Consider the following 24971-nt stretch of genomic DNA (forward strand, 5'->3'; position numbering starts at 1 on the left):
CAGCACTATAGGGTGTCAAAAAACTGCTTAAAAGATTATAAAGATGATATGCAATTAATGAGCAATAATGAGAATTTAAAAAATCGTAACAATAATAAATAAAGCATGAACCATATTATCTGCAATTATATTCATAAATAATTAAAGTAGCAAGGATCAAGTGTGCAGCCCTAAATATTATAGGTCAACTGATCCTGATGAATTAAAGAGCTTAAAGTAAATTATTATAAATCCGTTACAGCTTTGTACCATTTGAAAACGTAGGGCTGCACTGGATTTGACTGTTTTGATCCTATCATGTGGTGCTATGATGTGGAGATATGAGATGAAGTGGCTGAAGTGCCCCTGTGCAAAGATGTTGAATCCCTAAAGCAGCTGTCTTTTTCTGGATTTAATAAGCAGAGAGAGAGAAAGAAAGAAAGAAAGAAAGAAAGAAAGAAAGAGAAAGACATCTGTCTTACTTTCTTAAATTAGTCTTTGTATAATCCTCAAATAGCCATGTTTTGCTGGAGGTTGCTGCTGTATGAGAGCTGGGGAGCTGATGTTGCTGCCGGACAGTCTGGTTCATTTCAGGATCAGCACCTGTAATTGGGCCAAGTGGGACTGAGGCTCTTTCATCTCTTCTAAACCAAAGCAACTTCTTCTTTCCCCTCAAACACAGACTCACTGCTGGTGACACAACAACGTGTTTTTCTGACTTGAGAAAAAAAAAGAAAATCCAGATGTTATCAACCCTCGGCTTTGAAAGCTTGAATGTGTTTCTGCTGAGGAGCAGGCTGAGTCTGCACCGCCCCACCGGTGTGTGCCGTGGACAGCGTCGAGCTCATTCTGCCCCCGGACTGGTCCTCTCTCTCAACCCCACGCACCACAGTTACTCACAGCCTCACACACACACATACACATACACATACACATACACACACTGACACACATACATCCACACATCCACACACACTGGAGCTCTGAAACGAGGCAGACCTGGAAAACCGGGACGCTTCAATTAAGCGCTCCTCATTCTCGCTCCCTGGCGTGGACGTTTTTAATTTTTCATCACCAGCGTCCAATTGGATTTCTCCTCATGTGGCTTTAGTGTGTGTCTGTCTGTATGTGTGTGTGTGCATGTTATTTGACGCATAGAGCCCGAGCTGCTGCTGCCGCTGCTACTGCCGCTGCTGCTGAGGTGTGTGTTTGAGCAGCTGAAGCGTGTTTTCGGAGATGAAGATAACCGCTTGGTGAATGGGATTCACCAACACACGGGCGACGCTACCTTTCCCCCATCTTGACAAGCTCGCTCGTCCTTCCGTCGGCGAGATTTGCGCACACGAAACCGGAGCCGGTGTCTGCGCTCTGCGGGGCCGGGCGCGCGTCGTCTGGGAGGAGTAGGAGTAGGGAGTAGGGAGGATGGAGGCGTTTTTTACAGAGGTAAGAATATGTGTCACTATTATCGAGCCAAACATTAATGACAGATTGAGCTTTGACTGCGTGATATTGCTTGGATTTGCACCGATGCATGTGTATTATATGCTGCAAGGTGCTTTTTTCTCCCTCCCTCCCTCTATACGATCTACATCGGGTTTGGTCAGGGCAGGTGTTGCTTTGCTTCTGTCGACTGGAACCATTCCTGACCGACCCCCCCTTCCCTGCAAAAAAAAAAAAAAGCACAAGGACCAGGCCTGTCTCGTTGCGTTTGCATGCATTTATCCATTGGAGAAAATAAACAAATTCTTTGTTATTTGATTATTATTATCTCTGCAGAGCATCGGGGCCGTGGTTGGTGAATTAATTCAGAGCAGAGCCGTGGATAAATTGGCCAAACGAGGGCTGACACGGGCTTTTGCATCCATAAAGCTGGCTCTCGGATTAAAGCCAATCTGTTAACAGAGGGGTAGACCGGTGTCGGCCGTCAGCAACAGCCCCACTCACACACATGCTACTGATGCCAAGACACAATTTCCAACACTCACAATTTCTGCTACTTTTTTTTTTTCTCAGTGCACTGGGGATGGGATGGATTCATGGGTGGGTATGGCCCGGTTACATGGCTGGGCTGCGGGAATTGGAGGAGGGGGTGGATGAGGAGGTAGAGGAGGAGGAGGGGGAGGGTGGGTATCGGGAAAGTCGAAGAAGGAGGAGCAGGATGAGGGATATTTGGACGTGTGTGAATGGAATAGGTGAAGACAGGAGGGAGGTGAATGGTTAATAACTGGCATCATAATTGAATATTAAGGTGGTTATTAATTCACTCTCCACATTCACTGCACATTCTTCCACTGCCTCCTCTGCTTAGTGACTGTTAAGGTCTCACCTACATCATCCTGGGATTTATTTGACCAACCTTTGTTGTTGTTGTTGTAAAAGCGAGATTGATCATTGAAATCCTCAGTGTCCCATGTTTTCACCCTCCGCTTTACATTTTGTATTCATTTTTTAGGAGATGCAAGCCCAGTCCCACCTCCTCCCCTTCTCCTCCATGTAATTTGTGTTTTGGTCCACACACATTAGTAGCACGTGCACACGCGAATACACACACGCATGCATACAATCTGATGAAACACCATCTTGTCCACTGCCTTTGATTCCAATATCCGTCCTCTCCAAGCTACTTATCTTCCCCCCTCTTAAGTTAATCTGATATGGGTTTAAATGCCTCTCACATTGGCAGTGATGTCATGCCATTTATTGCTCTCTGTGGGAGCAGTTATAGCGTGGGTGAGGTCCATGCATGGTGAGCTCTGGTGTCCATGCATGGTCCTTCGTTTTCTAGCTGTTGCTGAGGAATGCAGCATTGAGTTCTGCCAGTAAAGTGTCATATTAATAATTAACTAAAAGTAGAAATGATGACATGACACAACCTTGACCAGCCTCAGGATGATTATACAGCAAGAGTGATATGGTACAATCATCTCTCTTGCTCCATTTCCCACCAATCTGTCTGTATTATATTGATCATAACATTGATTCACAGACCAGCACATAACCCCGCAGCCCCACACAGCACAGACTCTGAAAGCATATGTGAGACCTGAGAGTGGAGTTACTTTATTGAGTTATATGATCAGGCTCACAGGCCTGATACCCAGAAATATGACTTCATGCAGCGGGGCTCTCTGTAATCAGTCCTCTTGGGAGGTGTTGGTCCAAAATGCACTTAGTTTCATTCCTCTACCGTCCTCACCACTCCATCCCCTCAATCTCATATCCCAGCTGCATTCCTCTAGCCTATTTGTCGCTCTCTATCCTTTAAACCATAAAGAGTGAACAGCTGACCCCTCTCTCTGTCTGTCTCTCAGCCCAGGCAGAAAACATGCTAGCTGGCCAGCCAGCCAAGCATGAAATGTCAGGTGGCATTAGAATATTGTATAATCCCCTCATTTCCAAAACATGTTGGTCCAAAGTGGAATATGGTAGTTGTAGTGACACAAAGAAAAACCATAATCAATTCCTTTTTGGTTACAATAGCTAAAAACATACATATTCAGGCCAAACGTTAGGTTAGAGGATGCTACTGGAGATACACTCACAAACATAGAGGGACATTACAGTAACATAAAATGTAGACAACTGGTTATAAGAATGTGATCCCGTGATGACTTTTCTGTGAAGGCTTCACCTTTTCTCAGGCTGTTTTACTTCAAACATGGAAAAGAAGCAAACTGCAGCCCCAAATGTGGCAAAGCTTTTTCACAAGTACTCATAAAAGCTTTAAGATTGTAGATGCCTTAAGGAAATGCTAGCTTTTTGAACTAGGCCTACTCTAAATCAGATTGCACTATTCATTATAGGAATTTCTCAGTAAATACTGTAGACATATGCAAATCTGCTAAGTAAACTTGTTACCACAAGTCCTTTTATAAAATGGGTTTACATTTTGTAGGGCAATTTTGTTTCAAGTTGTTTAGTGTGAGTGGGAAACATGATGCTAACTTGGCTGATGTTGGGTCAGTTCTGTTGTTCTCAGAATCTAGTTTGACGTGTGTTGTCTTACTTTTGCGACATGTAAATCAAAATCTCTCATGTTTACGACATTACTAAATAACATTTTTGATCAAGTGTCAGGTCAGATATAACAAACATTTCCTAAACCTCACTCTAAACAGGTAATGTATTTGCAAGCTAATGTTAGCTTATCATTTGGTTCAGTTGGCTATATAAAAGTCCCATCCCACAAATAATATGACAATTTGAAATGTCACTCAACATTTCAAGCATCAGGTCAGATGGGTTGACTTCATTGATTACATTGATTTAATTCTTCAGTCTAAACATAAGCAAGCTGATGTCATCACAGTCAGTTGGTTCATTTGGCCGCCGGGTGTAAATAAAGTGCCGCAGGGATGATGTACTTTTGTAGGCCAGAGGTTAGCATCACTCTCGTTCCCTGGACAAAAACACAGTGGGAATTTTTCATTTCTCTTTGCTGCAGAAAATGAGCTCTGTGACAAACAAGAAGTTTATGGTGCCTAGATGTTTTATTATGCAAGATGATCTTCACAAATCAACACCAATTTTGACTTGAGGAGTGAAAAGCTAATGTTGGCGCGAGCCTGGGGATCACAAGTGCAACACTGCTAACTAACTCATCTCTACATAAAAACGAGTTTCTGTGGTGCAGTCTGTTGTAATGGAGTGATCTCCAACTTTTAACAGATGATGCACCTGATCTCTGGCCTACTATAGTTTGATTTTACTTTTTCTCTAAATTGTTGTATTTACAATCACAATTAGAGCATTAAATACTTTGCAACACTTTACAGAAGTGAAAAAGATGAAAATAAACAGCAGATGATAGATTGTCAAATAGATGAGAAGTCCTTCAATGGGAATGTACAGCAAACATCTGCCACAGTAAATGTGAAAACCCCACTAGCTGATGTGATATGACTTAAAGACTGAAACCACAGCAACCACTTAATGGACCTCACAATAGACCTTGAAGTTGAGCCTATAATGTTTTCTGTATTCAATACTAGAATTGACTAGCACAGAGCTTAATTGTTTGACAGGGCAGAAAATTGTCTCCACTGAGATATAAAATTGGCAAATACAGTGGGTACATCCTGTATAGCAGAGCAGGGCAAAGAATAAAAACAATGCAGAGATGTCTTTGTAGTTATACTTTCTCCATTAGGATGTCTTCTTTTAAATCTGGCGTGGGAGGGAAGCTGCACATCTACCGGCAACCTTGACCTTCTCAACCCTGTGTTGAGGTGACGGCACTGTGTTGTAATGACTGTCCTGTTTACCAGGAAGCTGTGCGTTGAAGTGCTCTGTGCGCTAAACACCTGAAGCTTTGTGTGTTTGTGTGTATGACAGGGAGGTAGATGGCATTTGGTCTCAGGGGTGGCATTTTGTGTTTGTGTTAGTGTGTGTGATACGTTGGGACTGGATTGCAGGTGCACAGCCACCACGGACTGATAACCAGGAGACAGACAGGTGTGAATGTGGAGAGAGCAGCTTTGGCGATGCAGTGACACATTATCTCAAACCTGCTGTCACTGCTGCTTAATCATATCTGCCTGTTTATAGCCTCACTTTATGTCCTGTCCCCTTCCCCGGTCAACACTCTGCGTCTCTTGGTCCCTCTGGTGCTTTCCCTTAGGTCGTAAATTATTATTTACATCTGCAATTTGCCGAGTGGCCACTCTTATACCACACTGAGATGGAGCAATGAAATCTTTCCCACATTGAAGTTGATTTTTCATGCAAAAATCTTGCTGTGCATTGAAATATTAATCACCTGCATGCATTCTGTACGGCTGCTCGCATGTAAGCCGTGAAACATTCATGCAAACGCGGCGATATAAGCAGCAGCTTCCATGTTTGTGACTTTTTTTGCAGCAACACTCGCTCGTTTCTTTTGTGCAATGCATTTTGACACACAAAGCTTGGGGTGAAAGTTGCAGCCACCGTGCTCATCAATTGTGGTCCATATTATGCAGGATTAGATATAAGGTGCATACTGAAGGAAGATGGTTCAGTGGAGGGAAGGTAACAGTCACTGGAGATGTGTGACCTATATTCTGCAGCTCCAAACACATTTGTTCTGCTCAGGAGCTGCATCAGCTTCGCTTCTCCCTCTCCCTCTCTCTCTCTCTTCTCTTTTCCCTTCCCTCTGATGCTCTCTCTCTCCCTGCGGCCACTCTCTTGGTGCTTCTCCATCTCGCTCAACCGACTGCTTTCAGCGATGCTCTGCCAGTCCCTCTCCTCCTTCTGGCGTTTTTCCAGCACTGTTTCTCCACTCTTCCACATCTCCTCCTATTCTTGTAGGAGGAGATGTTGCTTGTTCCTGCAAGTAGGTGTGAGACTACAGCTCGAATTACAGTGAAGCTGAATATTACTGACTTTGAATAAAGCGTCATTTCAACTATGACTGAAAATTCAACTTTAGATTTTAATTGTGTTTTCTTGTCTATGATGATTTTGGATTCTAAAATCCGTACAATATCCAATATCTTCAAAAAGACAACTCAGAATATAAACAAAGACACATAATACCATACAAAATAGATGGATAAATAAATACATTAGAATATATGACAGCATTTCCAACACTCCTCTGCATCCAAACACCATTTCCCAGCATCCACCAGCGCTTAGACGAGAGAGGCTGTTTCCATGGCTCCCTTGCTTCCACACTGTTGCCGTGGAGTCTTGTTGCCAGGGTGCCAGGGTTGGGGGTGGGGGTGTGCGACTGTAGTTTTAATCCAAGATGAGAGAGAATGTGATAATTAGCAGACTGTTCAAAACTGGTCTCTCCAAGAGGATTTGCACTGTACAAACACACACTTGCACATGCGCACGCACACACACAGACACACGAAAACAACATTAACAGCTGCTTCTATCTCCCGCCTTTATCCCTGCTTGTAATTTAGCTGTAGACTCTGATCTGGTTTACTTTGGATAAATCATTCATGTGTTTGTTTTGGAATTCAGGACAGGTTAAAAGGTTATCTGTCCAAAGCCTCAGATATTCAGATTTTCCAGAATAACAGTAAAGCAACCGAACGGGGAACATGCTGCGCTTTTGCACCTAAAACTCTTGGCACTATCTGTGTACAGTAACTGTGTCAGCTTTGATCTGATGGCTTCTGTGTGTGCTTGTGTGTGTCTATGTGTGTGTATGTGTGTAGGGGTTTATGTGCTACATTCGGAAATTGAATGAACTGATCACAGAATCACAAGTTTGAAGTAAATACATCTCATTTTGTTAAAATATTGTATATATGTAACAAGGGCTACAATTTATGATCATTTGATTTTTTGAATGTGATTATTTTCTTGTTTCATCTACTGAATGTTTAACCTAAAAAATGTCATAAAATAGTCCAAACAACAGCTAAAAACCCAGAGATTTTCAGTTTACAATCATACATGAGAGAGAAAATCATCAAATTCTCACATCTGAGGGTGGGACCCAGCAAAATTGAATTATTAAAATACAAATTGTTGCAGATCTCTAACAGTGAACAGTATCTCATAATTTCTAGTGACAAGGCTTGGTGCAGAGTTTTCAGGGGGATCTACCATGAAGTTTAAGATGTTCTTCGGTAGAAGTCCACTGTAGATGAAGCAGAGGTTCATCTCCTACATGAAACACCCACAGTGAGCATTGTGAAAAATCATTTCATTTAAAAGCAGATGAGTTAGGTTTAGGTGAATGGATAGGAGTGTGTGAATTTTCAAAATGCAACATTGCTCTAAATAGCAGTGAGCCACCGTATAAAACCTCTAAATAGAAGGATAGTTTTATTGCGTGCATGAGGCAGAGATCCTTCTGATTCATATTTACTTGTGACTTTTAGCGGGTTTTATTTCGCACTTGCAGTGTTGAATTTCCACTGTAATCCCTCTCACTGACAGATGTGACTCATATAGGACAGGTTAAACACACATGCACGCACACACACACACACACACACACACATGCACGCTGTTACTCCCCTTCCAACAGACATAATCTGCTGAAAGCTTTTAATGTTCCATTAAAGGTGATTGTATTATCACCTTTAATGGAATATTACGGACATGATTTAGCTCTCCAACACGGGCTGGGCTGTGTAAATAGATCTGAGAGCTGTGTCACAGTAATGTTGCAAAAAAAAAGGAAAAGTCACATACGAATTCATCTGCCACATCATGGCTGTCATGCAATAGTGCAATGTGTGAGGTGGCTAACTACACTTTGACTAAATGCCTCCATAATGTAGCGGTATGTCCAATGGGACTGTGACATCTTCTACAGACAGGTATATACCTATATTATGGCAATAATTTTACTTTTACAAAAACAGTGGAGAATTTTTTCCCTGGTTATATACAGTATATCTATTGTAACCCCATTGCCACCAATAAAAACCTTAAGCATGGCACAAAATAAGCCTTTGTGAGGAGAAGGCTACATATTGGATACAAATATGAGGTCTGAATATCAATATTAGTTGGTACGGCAAGGTTTGTGACTAGAAATTGAAATTTTTTAGGTGAATGTGTGATGAAAATTGAGTTATCATCAAAACAGGTGACACGTGATAATGGCACAGTTCAAAGCGAATGAGAAATTGGATTGGGCCTAACGCTGTTCATGTGAAAAGTGACAGAAATGGTGGCATAAGATACTGAAAAAACCCAGAGTCACCTCTAAGTGGAATTGGAAGTTGTTTATTTGACATGGGAACTTGAGGACCATTCAGCACTTTCACTCATTAACCTGAAGATATTAGAGAGCTTCCACATATATATTTGTTAACATGACTCAGCTTGAAGGCACCATGTCACTTCAATTACAACAGCTACACAAAGAATGGACAAGGACCATATTTGCTCTCCTCCTCTCGCTTGATTAATTGCGCTCTTTCACCTGATTAATTGACATAAGCACTTACAACCACACCCACATCCACTCCGCCATCAGACATCCATCACAGGGAGAGCACAGGCTGGATTTGTGGTGCAGCCCATTGTGATCTTTATTCTGTCTTTAGGTGGCAAAACATTGATTGCATCAAAGAGAGAGAGGCGGCTCGATGTAGAAGATATTCTCATGTAACTGTTGATTCTTTTGCTGCTTTATCATTGTGGTTGAAGTAATGATTGTTAATGAGTTTGCTAAAGCTGACAGCCAGACGTAGACAAACACAAACACGCACACATTCAAAGTCAACCCTTAATGCACCCCTGACCTTTGGTCTCCAGAGATCCCACTGTGTCCTCCCACCTCCATGCTGGTCATTAGTTATCTTCCATTAGCTGGGGACCGGTCAGCTGTTTCCGTCATCATTTATTCATTTGTGCCTCACTTGTGTCATTTTGTGTCTTCTTCCACCTCCTCTGCTTCTCTAACCATTTGTACATTTTGAGCGTTTACACAATCGCCTCATCCTGTCTCCGTCTTTTCTGCTTCCCCGTCCTTTCTGTCTTCTCTCCTCTGTTCTCCTGTCAGCGGATGACAGCCACGTTGTCAAATCCATGCATGTGTGTCAGTTTGTTTTCTTTTTGCTTTTACCTTTAATTTCTTTATTTTATTTTTTTATCACTAGCAAATCATGCATGAGATCCAGACTACATTGTGTAACATGCTAAACAATGAGGCTCAACATCAGGGTGTTAGTTGCATGTCATTATATGCTTTATAAGTTAAACATCAGACTGAATGATGCTATAGCATGTGGTTGGATATTGAAGATTACTACCAGGATGTAAATGAAATAGATACAGCATATAAAGGCAGAAGCACATTATTAGCTTCTGTCATTCATGCAAGAAAAAAAGATCCATCTTCTTATGCATATGCGTGTACCCTGAATTTGTGTTTTAAAAAAAAGAACTAAAGTTTTCTCTTAATTTTGTTTTTAACTCAAATGAGCTATTTGTTTGCCACACAGCCAAGTAATAGCCTAATAATAGCATGTTAAATTAGCAGTAAATCATGTGTGTAATCTCTTATTACAGTTTTTCTCAATTGCTAAAACACTGATTGAACCAGTCACTCTTTTGTCAAAACCATCAGCACTTTTCACCTGTTTAGACACATCTTACCAACACATTTTCATTGTGATGCACCTGTGTTGCATAATGCTGAGCACAGGTGGCAAAAGTCAAACACAAGTAAAGCACAAGTTTCACCGGTTGAACACAACAACTCAAAATTGATCACACTTGTGTCCAATGATGTGAGGGCACATATACTGTAAGCTAGTTCAGGATGAAGTCCTGTGGCCTGACCCAGTACAGAGAAATGATGTTGTGGCTGAGTTGTGCACTTCTCATTTCTATATTTTTGTACTTTATTTTTATGTAGGTTTACTGCATACAAGTGCTAAATGCACAAGATTTCTGTTTGTTTTTGTACTGTACAAGTGCTATGTGTAAAATGCACAGGATTTCTGGTTTTTGTACTTTTTTTTTTTTTACTATGTGCAAGTGCTAAATGCACAGGTTTTTTTGTTTTTGCAAGAGGAGAAGATGAGAGACGACAGGGTGAAGGAAGAAAGGATGAGGGAGGGAGGGAGGGAGGGAGGGAGGGATGAACTGGGAAGAAAAAAGAAGAAGGGAGGAAAAGGGGATGAAATGGATGTGGGGAGGGAGGGAGGAAGGTGAAAGAAAGGGGAGGAGAGAAGTGCTACAGTGTAAATGCACAGGTTTTTTGTTTTGCAACACACATTTAGCCTACAGTGAACAATAAACATTTATCTCTTCAGCTTCATGTCCTGAGCATTGTGTTTTCTATTTTTCTAGGTAGTGTTTAGTGACTGCTCAGTAGTGTTTTTAATTTTGATTGACTCGGGGCACAATTTGACAACAAAGTTCAGTTTTGGGCACAGATTGAACTGTTTTGAGGTGAAAGTTTGGTTTTGCAAGAAGAGTCTGAGGTTTTGTGAATGTAGCTTGAAAATTGGGGTTTGTGTTCACAGTTTAGAGAAAATGAGAGAAGCTTTCGAGAAATGTGTCTTAGCAATCGAGAAAAACTGTAAAAACCTCAAATACATATTTATCTTTCATCACATAGTATCAAGACCTGTGTGCAGGAGGAAAAGCAGCAAGGTTTATTACACCAAGAAGAAAAATGGAAGAATTATTAAGAAAATCCCAAACATCTAATAATCTTTCATTAGTGAGCACACAAAAGAGATCATCCCCAGAGCATTTGGCCCAGACGCCTGAACAGCTGCATGTGTGTGTGTATATGTGTGTGTGTGTGTCTGATAAAGGCCTTGTTTCTGCTCAAGTGATTACATGGACGCCCGTGCCATTTGATTGAGGCATCGCCCTGGAGACGGTCTCTGATGAAGGACCCCTACCTCTGAGAAACTCTCATGGTCCAATAAACACCTCCACATACGCACACATCACAAACTTCAAACATTCAACAGATACTCAACTGGAGAGTCATTTCAGGGATAGGTGTTGGTGTGAGAGGTTGGAGACGGCTCTTAGCAAATAAAAGAATGAAGTTGATGCTGAACCTGCATTTGCTTCTTCTATAGGCTGGTACAGTAGCTGTTTGTGCTGATGAAGAGATATGAATTGGTGATGCAGTTGATTGTGCCACACGATACTCACATCTTGCTAGCATGAAATTTTTTATTTGACCATCGTCAAAAATATGAGTCAGTGTCCAGGTTGCATGCTGTTGATACAGGTAAACACCTTATCCAGGTCTCTGAACATCCTATGTTGGTGCAGCACACGTTAAATGACAAATACATATAGATTATCAGAAACATAGATACTGTTAGAGGGATGAATAACCATTTTTTCTTTTATCTTGAATGTTAAAAACCAGGATAAGACTCAAACTTGTTTATTTTGTTGTTGTTTTTTCTTCAAATTGAGGGTTAAATGAAGCATGAATCTGTAATTGTTCTGCTTCATATTCGTCCCGAAACAGACAAATCTGATGTTTCCAGAACAGCTGGATTTCCCCGGTTTGAACAAGTGATGCATTCATCCAGTCAAATGGAAGACGAATAAATGTCTGAAAGAAGATATAAAGCTATCATTCATTCAGTGAACTCTGCGTAGCTTACTTGGAAGTACATGTCCTGTTTTTACATTCGACTATGGACAATTGAACAAAAGGACTAATTAAATATTCATTATTGCTCAAATGAACTCAGAGAGTTGCTTATGTGGAGCTGAATGTTTTTTGTTTTTCTTTTCCACTCCTGCTGGCCTGAGTGCAGGGTCTGAGATGTGAGGTCGGGGGTCACGTTTAAGGGTGAAGTGACAATTGAGGTCGGTTGAGGTTTAATGGAGCTTGACGAAAAGATGATGGACGGAGCTGGAGGCCGAGGGGGTTTGGACTGAGGCTCCGGTTTGAATTTCAGTGTGAAAAACGTAAACATTTTTACACGAAGAAAGACACCCAGGTTTGTTGTCATGCATGGCCATTCCTGCCTGTCTGGGCCAGTAATTGACGGGGGGAGGGGAGGAGGACACTAGAGAAGGAGAGGGGCGGCGTAGGTGGGTGTAGGTTGTAGTCCTGGCAGGTCATTTATAACCGTCTATCTACTCAGGAGATTGCACATGGCTCAGGCAAACTACATCGATCTGGGACTGTGGAAGAACAGAAACAGAAAGCAGAAAAAACATACATTATATTCTGCTTTATGGAGACAGTGAGAAGAAAACAGGGGAAAGAAAGAAGAGTCGGTGTATACTATGTATTTGTGCGCCATGAGTGGGCTTCAGGGCCAGTGATAAAGGACCAGTGTTGAAGGTTTAAGTGGGGTCAGGGGTCTTTTTTATCAGTTAAAACAGGATGAAGTGAAGTACTGGTGAGTTTTGAGCATGGAGCCTCAGGCTGGTGAGGTCATCAGGTCAAGTCACGGCATCATCACCTTTGTAAGCGCTCTCTGTGTTGGAATCTGACGGGCTGGAGTTACGGACGAGGAAGGCTGGGAGAGAGAGAGAGAGAGAGAGAGAGAAGATCTAGAGGAGCGATGAGGAGGCTATATATAGAGAGTTGCTGAGGAGAGAACAAGAGAGAGAGAGCAGAAGAGGCTCTTGAATTTTTCAGTTGCCAGAGTGATTCTAGATGTATGAGGCTTCGTTTATGCAAAGATTACAGTGAATTAGCATTAAAAGAAACATGCAGTGAATCGCGGAGCTCAGAATAACACTGTTGGAGACATCAAAACACAACACCATTGTAATGTGCACTAATTTGATGGCACTAGCTGTTTTCATTTATGGGAGTGTTAGTTTATCCTAAATATATCCCTATTTTCCAGTTGTCAAAGTGTAAAGTAAGAAATAATATAATTTCTCTTACAAATGAAAAGCTTAAACAAGATCCCAGCACAAATCAGTACACTCTGGGGTTTATGTAAAACAGATGTTTCTGGGCTACTGACATTACTGAGTCAGTTCTTTGATTTAATAGTTCCTCTCCACAGTGCGTGTTAGATTGGCCTAAGTTTGTGCTATGACAGCATTTATTGCTCCTCTGACGGTATTTTCTGAATCCTTAAAGACTAAGAACAATCACATTTGTGCAGTATTGTTGTAACATAATCAAAATAGTAATGTATTCAATGTAAAAGGTTTTAAAGAAACATCTATATTAGGGTTGCACAATTAATTGCAATGTAATGGAAATTGCAAAATGGCCAAGTGCAAAATCCAAATCACAGGAAGAAAAAGCAAATGTTGCCCCAGTTCACTCAACTCAAATCACATAATGATGTTAAATCAACGTTAAATGACTATTATCCTGTAAATACCACCATGCAGACATGATATATACATGATATACTATATGTGTGTAACTAAGGGTTACTGGGTTACTGAGATTAGGACATGTTAAGGCAAGTCTAATTCCAAATTATGGTGCTGTTTGTAGACAGCGTCTGTACCTCTGATGATTAAAAGAGTTAATGTTTGGAGAAAGGGAGCTGTGTTAAAACCAAAGCCAAGAGCTTTCAGACAGTCTCTCCCCTAAGCCTTACCTTGAGCTACCCAACAGTGTGTATATATAGATACTGTATGTGTGTGAATGATTTCTGCCTGGTTTAGCTCCATAGCCCGGGGCACGACTGGTTTTGTATTATCATATCAGAGTGTGTGTGTCAGACCGAGTGCAAGAAAAACGCTAGAAACAAAGAGAAAGAGAGAAAATGAATGCTGCTCTCTTCTCTCATAGACACATGTCTGTCTGGTGTCTTTTAATGGCTCAAAGCTCCTCTCAGTCTTCACACCTGAGTATTTTATCAATATTTCCTCAATACTTCATCAATATATAACTACTTTGGTTAAAACCTGAAATGCCAGTCTGTAATCCACTGTGTGTGTTTTATTTTTGAAAAATGTGTTCATGAAAATCTAATAGTTGTAGTCCATTAAATTATCTTTACAGTACTCGTCGCTTTTCCTCTAGTCGCGTTTCTTTCTCTGTCACTTCCACTTCCACTCTCTCTCTCTCTCCACTGTTATGCTTTGCCCCTTTTATGGGGTTAGAGGTCAGAGGTCAGTGGCTGTGTGAAAGATCGTTTTGTCTGTGTGTAAAGGGCCAGGAAGAGCACACTTCCTCTGACCCTATGAGCACGCATACACACACACACACACACACACACACACACACGCACATACATTTCGAGCACTGTTGCTTCACCTTGATAGAAAATCCAGATGTTGCAGTCTTTGTCTCCCATTAAACACATCTGTCTGTGCAGCCATGCACACAGATCACACAGATCAGCTCCGGTTGAAATGTATGGTAGTTTATTTACTGTAACTTGTCAAACACAAACTAGTTTGAAGTCTGATATTAGTCTTAAAATAGAATAATTTATCAGACTGAAACTAATAATTGTTTCATTTATTGATCAATCTGCCGATTAGTCTGTCCTTTAATCAATTTTAAGAAGATGAAAATATTGGGCATTTTTGCCTAAAAAATGAGTGAAGTGTTGAACTCACTGTCAAAATAATCCACAAATTAATTACTATAATTATTACACGTCTCTTCTCTACAAGAGGTGGACACACTGCACTGTCAGTTGTGTTTGTGAAGTTTTTATGAGAGGTAATGATGGCAGTGATCACAGAAGCATGAGGTTATAATCTTGTATCTAAAAACTCTGCTGAGACCTTCAAGTTGTTGCTGCTCAGAGAAGTTGTTGGCTTAGCACTGAAAACCTGTGCTCTGGTCACTAGGGGGGTTCATGACTTTACGTAACCAAATGCTCCTTTTTTTTGTACACTGCCTAACTCCAGTCTCTGTTTGTGTGTTTGTGTGATCCAGGGGGCCCGAGTCTGGGTCAAAGAGAAGGAGCAGTTCCTTCCCGCCACTGTAAACTCCTGTGGAGATGGAACCCTCGTGGTCACAACCGACTATGGAGAGGTAAGAAATGTGAACACGCTCACACTGCAACACCTGTCTTCTCTGATTATGTGTTCAAATGCAGCCAAGCAAAGTATTGCACTCCTCACAAGTTCTGTAAACTGCAACATTTGATGTTGCAATCTTCATGCATCTTCATGCAACACCAAGCTTTGTTGAACAACACCCTATTACAGTAGTATACTGGTATTTGTACTTATTTACATACAGTTGAATACATTTGAGCCACATGAATAGCACATGTGGCTCAGGGCAAACCTGGCTTATTCACAGATTGTTTCAATGAAAGAGTTTTTGAAAATATTTGGGTTGTATTAATACCTTTTTTATTATAGAGTTGATTGCAGAGAGATGACAGGAAATGAGGGGAGAGAAAGAGAGAGCTGGAGAACCTCCAACTGAGGATGTTGTTGTTTATGGTTGGCGTACCCTAAGGCCATCAAAATACTCAGACTACGCACATTTTCCATTGAATTGATGATGATCTGGAAGAAATATTAAAAAACACATGCAGGGGGCCAAACATGACTTGTTTATGTGATGTTTGTTTAGCAAACATACTGTAATTATTGAGCCAAAGCTGCAGTAGGTTGTGTGGACTGTGCATTTGTACGCATTTAAAGGTTAGAGTAAAGGTGAAGCAGCTGTGCAGGTTCATCTTCTCCTGTGTGGATCAATAGAAACTCCTGGTCATGATGCTCCACTTCCCTCCCCCCCCTCCCCCAAGTTTCTCCTCTTCCTCCTCATGCATATGCAAAATTAATCTCTGACACACATTCAGCCTCAGGAGAAGAGCCAGAATGGATGGAGAGTGTTATGGGAGCACAAACGCACATGCTTGTTTCAGGATGTCAGATGTCAGAGCAGCATCGCCTACCCCAACCCCAACCCTTTAACTCCACACCCCCCTGCCAAAATAATGGAATTGAATGTTTAAATCTCATTAAGGATGCGTGTGTGTGTGTGTGCTCATCTAATCTGTATCAGAGCAAGGACATGCACACATTGCTCTTTGGATTTAGTGTTTTTTTTTTTGATGGCTGATGTGTTTCACACACACATGCATGCGCTCCAGTTGGCAGCATTTAGATGGAGCTAATAATAGACTTGGCTCTTTGGCCCCAATTCAAGCATCTCAGTACTCCATTTATACTCCCAAAGAACATCCACATCTGCCCTCTCTCCCTCTCAGATATACAATGAAGTTGTGCTTTGCGGCCTTTAAGACATAAAATGGCCACATGCTGCTCTAAAAGCATCGTCTTTTGATGTAGCGGTAGCCCTGGAGTTCCTGTTCAGGGACAGCGCAGGGACTGACAGACTTTTCCCAAAATAGAGGATTGGTTATAGGAGCAGGAATTCTCTTTGCTCTGGATTATGAATGTCCTCAACCTCCCCAGCCCCCATCCAGCTCTTCCCACCACCCTCCACCCTCCTGTCTCTGGCAGCTGTTGGTGTTTAAATGTTAGCTCTGCAAGAGGTAGTGAATATTTGATAGAGAATCAGCAGGAAGTGGGGTTACAACAGGATCTGACCCATGCAACAGTCCTGGGAACCCCGTCCAACCCTGTTGCTCTGCTCTGCTCTGCTTCCCTATGATCTTGGTTATGAATAATATTTTATTTCAGTGACCACAGAGCAGAGTAAATCCTAGATGCATTTTTAAAGGGATATTTCAACATTTTAGCAAATCCGCCTATTGCCATAATCCCTATAGTTTTAGGAGTAGGTTCATTACCTTTAATTGTCAGTGCAAGCTGTTTTTAGATCGGCGGGGCAGAGACGTGAGCTGCTCAGCTAACGCAACGGAGGCGCACAGTATTTCCCTCATCAAACTATATACAATTTCCAACAACTCCAAAACTGCCTTGAAAACAACTCCGTCTCGTAATGTTACATTATTACAAGCGTGGTGAATGTGCTGGTCACAACTTCTCCACGAGAGCGTTTTGGAGTTGTTGGACTGTGTATTTGATGAGTTTGATGAGAGAAAGGCGAAAATACCGCTCGCCATGCAGAGCCCATGTCTCTGCCCCGCCGATCTAAAAACTGCTTCACCGACAATTAAAGGTAATGAGCCTACTCCAGACTATAGGGATATGGCAATAGGCGAATTTGCCAAAATGTTGAACTATCCCTTTAAAAACAGCAAAAAAAAAATGTAGATGCCAGGTAGAACAGAAAACATGCAAAATTTAAAAGCATTTTGCTGTCTCTTTTCCTCTTTTTTTTGGCACTAGTTTTATTTTTCCACTGACCCGTTCTCTCTCGTACCGTCTTCCCGGCTCTTCTGTCAGACTGGTTCTTTAATCTACAGTCCCTGACCCAGTTCAACACATTCACCAGTTCTGGGTTACAATGCTGCGGCTGCAGAACTACTACCCTTCATGTTAAATTAGCACAACCCTTAAGTACCAGGGGTGTATACCTTTACATCATTCATACTCCATTTTCGCCTGCTTTTCACAGGCAGTATCCAAGCATACTAATGCACAACCATTCATGTAGGTACTGTAGGCAGTGATGCAGGGCTGATGGTTTGTGGTTTGTTTTTGCTGTACTGTTCTCTCATAGAAGTCATTTCTGACTTACAGCTGACTTCATCATGTTATGGAGGGCTTTTGCCAACTGCAGCAGTTTCAGTCTTTGCATAGTATGACATCTGCACAATGCAAAGCATAAAGCCAACGAATCCTCAAACTGCATCTGCTGCTGTCATTTCTGAAAAGTCACATGTGTGTTGCTTGTTCAGTGGGATGGGAATACAGCTTTCTGCAAACTTTTATGATCCCTCTGGTTTCAGTTCGTCCATTTCAACTCACTGTCTGAGCCAGGATCCCAGGAAGATAGTGGGTTTTTTTTTTTGTCATTATCTGAAAGATAATGACCACGAATGGGGGTTGGAAGGTAAATCAAGAGCTAAACCAATCACAGGGGTTTGGTTAAAAAAGATCTCATCCACGATCTAAGGCTTTACCTTTCCCCTTTAAGTCTGTACAACTTGCTGTATGGAAAAAATGATTAAATCAGATCAGATTACATGTAACTTTAATGATCCTGTAGCAAAAGTCGGTCAAAAAAGAACTGGCCATAGATAAAGATTAGAATAAATAGAGAGTACTGAAGATAATACAATGAAAGAACATACTGATAATAATAGAAAAAATGGACATAATCATGATAAAAAACCGAGGAGTTGCAAACTCATAAGCTTATAAGATGTTCTTACAATATTCATAATACAGATTTGCCCTATGTATGTGAAGTGATTTTAGGGAACTATATGTTCACACTGAGTTGTTTGTCTTGACAAATTATTATTATAATTGACATAATTTCTACAGGTACCTATTTTGATAAACGATAAATGGTTTCAGTCATTTTAAAATCCCATAATATACCAAATATGTGAGGATTTGCTGTTTTACCCTGCGATTTTGGACAAGCTTAGATATGAACTGAATTTCACCCTACATGAAAGTTTGAAGCATTTCCAGCTTTGTATTTATAACCAGACAGACATCAGGCAACTCTGTACATCACAGAGATCCTCATAGACGGGTTGCTATGGATACAGCCACAGAGATACCTAAACTAGATGATTGTGGTGTCCCGATGTGTAGCTACTTTGGATGCATTTACTCCCCCACAGGAATATATTGTACTTGGGGAAAATACAGTATGTAGACTCAGACTGAGGTCTACTCTTGAACAGTACAGACACACACAGACACACACAGACACACACACACACACACACACACACACACACACACACACACACACACACACACACACACACACACACACACACACACACAGACATGCATATATGCACACACAGAGGTTACGTTAGTGATGAGTTGTGGACAATGTGTGTTACATGACCTGGATTTCAGTAGCTAGCGTAAAAGCTGCAGTGAGAGCTCACGCGAGAACAGAACATGCTGCAGGGAAGCCTTTACTCCTTCGCTGCCCACAAAATGACTACGTAGTTTGGACACACACATACACACACACAGAACAACGGACACACACACCGTCGAATGCGCCTAATGAAAAGTGCAGAAATGACTTTGTTTTGATTCGGCACAGAAACGAGCCGATGTTGTCGTGTGATCTCCTGACCCACATTCCTCTTCACATTTTCATCTCTCTAACCCTCTGAGGACACCGTACCCGCTCACTTAGTATCATCTAATGAGATTAATTTCACTCATTAATTTAACTTAAAAACACAGCGACATGCAACCACACACACACACATGCAAACATCACCCTATCTGTCTGTTTGCTGCGTCTCTTATCAGTGAAGAAAGAAGGCAGTGATTCCCCTCGGGGGCGGTGGGATGAGTATGGGTTCGCCAAATCTCAAAGGGTGATGGCGTATGACTATGAGATGTGTTATTCACTCCAGTGCTGAGTTGATGCTGTGAGGCAGTGAAGGTACAAACAGAGTTAGAGCTTGTTGCTCACCTGTTTTTCTTAATCCAAAGCTCATTGAACTCTGTGGTAAAAGAAACAGCAACACAGGAGCGAGAGTAGGGCGCACATTTCATCACATACAGTACGTTTCAGGGCGAAAATTTTTATCATGTTCCCCAGAGGATGTTTCCTTCTGACTGTGGTGCTCTGCTGACTTTCATGTAAATTTGATTAGTCATTTATACCTGCAAAATGCATCACAATGTGCGTCCTTATGCTATAATAGGTATCCTTAGATTGTACTCTGAAAGCCTCTGCTAGCAGGGCTGTACAAAAGTCTGTACAAAAGTCTTTCTCCTTCATGTCTCTTAAAACCTCTCCATCAATTCAAAGCTCCCCAGTGTCGACATGTTTGATTTTACAAGGCCATAATTTAATATTATAGCAGGGTAATTCAGATTGTTAGGGTTATTTTACATCACTGATCGCTTTATAGAAAAAAAGTAGCTGTTTAACATTGTCGAACCCCAGTACATTGAATATTATTGCATATCGCTCTATGAATACTTGGAGTAAATGTATAGATTTTGGATTTTCACATCACCTCAGCTCCCTGTGGATACCTACACCCAAATAAATCAATAACATGGCTCTGGTAACAAGTCCAAAAGAGCTAATTTTTCCCCTACATGCATAGGAACACTGTGGTTTTTATGCCACTGCTGCAGCAGCTGCTCCGTTTCCCCCCAATATACTCTGATCTGACAAAAATACCTCCTCAGTGTTCCCCAATCCTAATCTGACCCAAGCAGGGTCTGTCAGATCTGATCCAAGGTCAGTGAGGAGAGCTGCAGGTGCATACAGGAGCGTGTGATACTGTATCTAACACTGGTGAATAAAGGCCTGCAGAATATTTAGGTCACTGTGCCCACAGCGCTCTCTCTCTCTCTCTCGCTCTCTGTCTCTTTATCCCTCTCCCTCTCCTCACTTTGACTGCAGCTAATGTGAAGTCAGATGAAGGAGCTCCTCACTGTATGTGTGTGTGCGTGCCCGTGTGTGTGTGTGTGTGTGAGAGTTGATAGGAGCAAAGAAAGCAGGTTAAGAGTTTTGCTGGAGGAGAGAGCGAAGCATTGAAAATCATGAAACAGAAGAGGTGGAGTGTGTGTGTATGTGAGTGTGTCAGTGTGTGAGCGAGCAAGCGAGCGCCACCAGCCTCATCCTTAAAGAAACTTCCTCTCCCCCACATCAAGTCCTTGAGAGATTATACTACTGACGACGAATCAGAGTTGGTTAACCATGCTCTACTTCTACATTACTCTCATTCCGTCTCTCTCTCTGTCTGTAGGCTGGTCTCTCTCGCTCTCTTTCTCTGTTTTCTCCAACTAGTTCCATGTCTCTGCTCTCCAATAATGAATTATTTAACATGAAGTATCCCATTTAAGACAGTCTTCACAAAAAACTTATTGTGTGTGCATTGGCTTCACATACAGTACACTTTGTGCATACATGCGTCATTTTTCGTGGGTGTAAAATGTGTGTTAAAACCCACCAGGGGGGCAAAGGAAGGAAAAGACTGCGTTTTTTTTCTTTTCAAAAAGGTTGTTTTTTGGTCTTCTTCCACTTCCGCTGCTTTTTATTTCAGTCACTGACATACTTTATTCTCATAGTATCTTCTCTCTCTGAATCATTTGCGAATGGGTTTTCCCGCATGGTTTTCTCTTCTGTGCTTTATCTGCTGTTGAAGGCCTTTTACATGTGAAAGCAGCTTTGGTATTAGAAGCAGTTATAAAGCCGAGAACAGTAGCTCAGATGTTTATTTGCTTTAATCTTACAGTGAAAATGTTCAAGCATTTTTCAGAGAGATCATCACTGGAGATAGATCATTATTTAAAGGAGCACATATTTTACCCAGTTACTTGTCATAAAGCGTACTACCATGATAGTGTGTTTATTTTCTCTGTTACATCTATATGTGAATGTTAATATTCGTAAATGATTAGGGGAGCAATTTCTTTAGTTAAGTTGACTTGATCTTATTGCTTAATTTTTTTTTTGCTGAAATTTGAAATTATTGAATCAGTTTAAACAGAAAAATGTATTTATTCATAAGAGTCAGTCAGTAGCAATGATACTGCTGCTACTGAAACATGCCATTACATGTTAATCTATACAATTATACAGATAATGTCATTATACTACATTAACAGAAGAGCAGACAGACAATTAACACAATAAATTGAGAAAAGCATAAATGAAATCATTTTAATCCAAAAGACACTCAAGCTCTTATACAATATTACTGTGATTTTGAGTGCATCATTTAGCATTCGAACGTTGGCTTTTATACTAAAGTCAGATTATGTGGAGGAACAATGCTCCAAGTCAAGGTACCTGCTGCAAACCCAAATTCAAATCGGAATAAAAACCAGGTTTTTGCACTAAGATTAAAGTCAAAAAAGCATCCAACGGTGTTCATTTATACATCACAACTGTAGCTGCAGCCTAAAACACAGAGCTTACCTCTGGGCACCAGGCATTACATTAAACATGTTTTACTTTAAACAAAGAGAATTAATTTTGACAGCTGAGATCCAGGCCTCCATTTTAGTCACCCCAGTGTCCTTCTACTTATCACATGTGAAGGGTGTGTGTGTCTGTGTGTGTGTGTGTGTGTGTGTGTGTGTGTGTGTGTGTGTGTGTGTGTGTTTCTTATCTTCGGTTCCACTATAATTTTCCCTGGATTTCAGAGGCACGCTTGACTCTCTGACTGAAATTGCTCTTTGTAAGCCTTCAATTATGGGCAGGGGTGTCAGATTGAGCCATTTAGGCATTAAGTGAGTCTGCGTGAGTGAGCACACAGGGATCCGTGCACATTAGATAGACAGACAGAGAGATAGATCTGGAAAAAAAAAAACATAACACAGACAGAGGTGATGTATTAGATGTGTATAGAGTTTACAGGAAACAGCAATAAAGAATAAAAGAGGGAACAGTGGAAAGATAAAGAAAACGGTAGGAGGTTGAAATGTGGGGAATACAGTGCAAGGATAGAGGGGTAAATTAATGAAGAGTGGGATGGAGGACAGTGAGATAACAGAGAGAAAGGAGCAGCAGATGACAGAGAGGGAGACGGGATGAAAGAGGAGTGTTATACAAAGGGAAAGAGAAATGAGCGAAATAGAGGAATGACGTTTGCGACACACACACATACACACACATACACTACAAAAAGAAAAATTCAAAGTGAGTGAGTGTGGGAGAGAGGGATTTAATTGGTGAGAGAATGATTTAATGGGGTGAGAGTATAAAGAGATGGGGGAGAGAAGCAAATGGACTTTGATATAAACTTCAGAGACTTTCTGTGTTTCCTTCTCACAGACAGGAGGAACACACCCAGCTCTGGTTTTACAGTCAGTATGACAGTGTCTGTGCATGTGTACAGCTGTCCAAACCGTGACTAACGCGTGTGTTAATGCATCTCATCATCACTCAGACAAGCATGTCTCCCATGCACATCAGACACTGAAAAGTGTGTAACAAGACACACATGTAAACACACATACAAACATGTGAGAGCCATGAGTGAGCGCAACAGAGATTGTGATGATTTAATTAAACCTGCATTAATTGTTTTTGGTTGCTTGAGGGCTGTGGAAACAAGCTGCAAACACAACACTGACTGATAATGTCGTACTATTGATATTGTGAACTGCAGACCAGTGTTTTAGGTTTTCCTTCTTGTCAGCCTATTTTAGCTGCAGCAGCTATTTGTCTCTCTACTGTTTGGTGGTTATCACTCCAGACTACACTTTTAAGGTGAAGTTTTAGCTCATATTTTCATTGCTCACATACAGTAGTAACCTTTTTGGTGTTTACTGCCTTGAGCCTGAGATGACGCCATTAGAACAGTGAGAATGAATCAGAGCGGGACAGTCGCTGGCTGTAAAACCAAAACAATGAGCTGAAAGATGCTCAAACACGGTCAGGCTGAGAGGAACCTGGGAGGGAAGGTGGACTAATAGCAGGTTTGTCATTCCAAGCATCCCCTTTCAAGTAGTCATTTGCTAATATGAAAATATTGATTCTTGCAGATGCAAGGAAAAACACAATAATAGCATTAACTTTCAGTTTGAAAATTCAGTTTCCAATCATCAAATTGCAGTGAAAGTAAGATAAAATAGTAAAAAGAAAACGGAAAATGTTGTGGTGCTGCAGTTTATTTAATCACAGTTTCTCTTCTGTACAGTGGTATAAGTACTTGATCCCCTGCAGATTTTTGCCCTTATTTCACTTGATCAAATGTGTCATGGACTATGTTCCACTCAGTTAAACAGTCCCAAGAACTCCAGGAGACAGCTTTGTTACTTCCATGAAGTTTACTTGAGATATTTGTGAAACTGCAACAGAATACAGTAGAATACTTATTAAACAAACCTGATACAGAATATCAGTGTAGCTAGCACACTTGGCTAACATAACAGCACAACATGTGACAAATACAATAGAGCTAACAAAGCTAACTGGGCCTTGCTTATGCTAATCAACATCTTAGCTGACACAATCAACAACAAAATTCAAAATGAGTAACGTCTCAATGTTACATACTGAAGAATACTTACAAACGTTGCTTTAGCCAAGAACAGAGAGAAAGAAAGGCGGAGAAGGCGGAGCTGTCAACTGAGAGGTCACATCCGAAGCTGATCACTGCAAATGGCAGCCTCTACTTTTCCAGAATGCACCAGCTCTGGGTTGCCATGGTTACAGATATAAACAAATGGAACTAGGCTGCTGACTAACTAACAAAATACTTTCAAGCAACATGACACTCCCCGCTTGGGGTCTTTAAAGAACCCACATTACTTAACAGAATCAGTCTTTGGAGAGAGAAGCAGAACCACTTCTGTAATGGGTCGAGAGAAAGTCTTTCTGGTTTCATCCTTGACGACCTCCACTTCGACTTTCCGAACTAATCCATCTTCTCCTGGAAAGGTTTTTGTGATGATGCCCATAGGCCATTGATTTCTCTTTGCCTGATTATCTTTCAGGAGGACGATGTCTCCTTCTTGGAGGCTCGGCCGTTTTCCTTGCCACTTGTGCCGAAGCTGCAACGTCTTGAGGTATTCGTGTTTCCACTTGTTCCAAAACATGTCTGCTAGGCCCTGAACCCGCTTCCACTCCTCTCTGAAGAGATCCACTTCCT

General features: G+C 41.3%; 1 protein-coding gene across 1 annotated transcript in view; it reads left to right on the plus strand.

Moving 5' to 3' along the window:
- The first annotated feature begins 1188 nt into the window (after positions 1-1188).
- The window catches only part of myo10l1 (myosin X, like 1), a 53938-nt gene continuing 30155 nt past the window's right edge, over positions 1189-24971 (plus strand). Inside the window, exons 1-2 of the mRNA XM_085766933.1 lie at positions 1189-1422; positions 15248-15346. Coding sequence (XP_085623059.1) covers positions 1402-1422; positions 15248-15346 — 120 coding nt within the window. The 5' untranslated portion in view covers positions 1189-1401. The remainder of the gene's footprint in view (positions 1423-15247; positions 15347-24971) is intronic.

Source organism: Trachurus japonicus, chromosome 22 (genome assembly GCF_045865225.1).
Source record: "Trachurus japonicus isolate A0001 chromosome 22, Traja_1.0".
NCBI classification, from domain to species: Eukaryota; Metazoa; Chordata; class Actinopteri; order Carangiformes; family Carangidae; genus Trachurus; species Trachurus japonicus.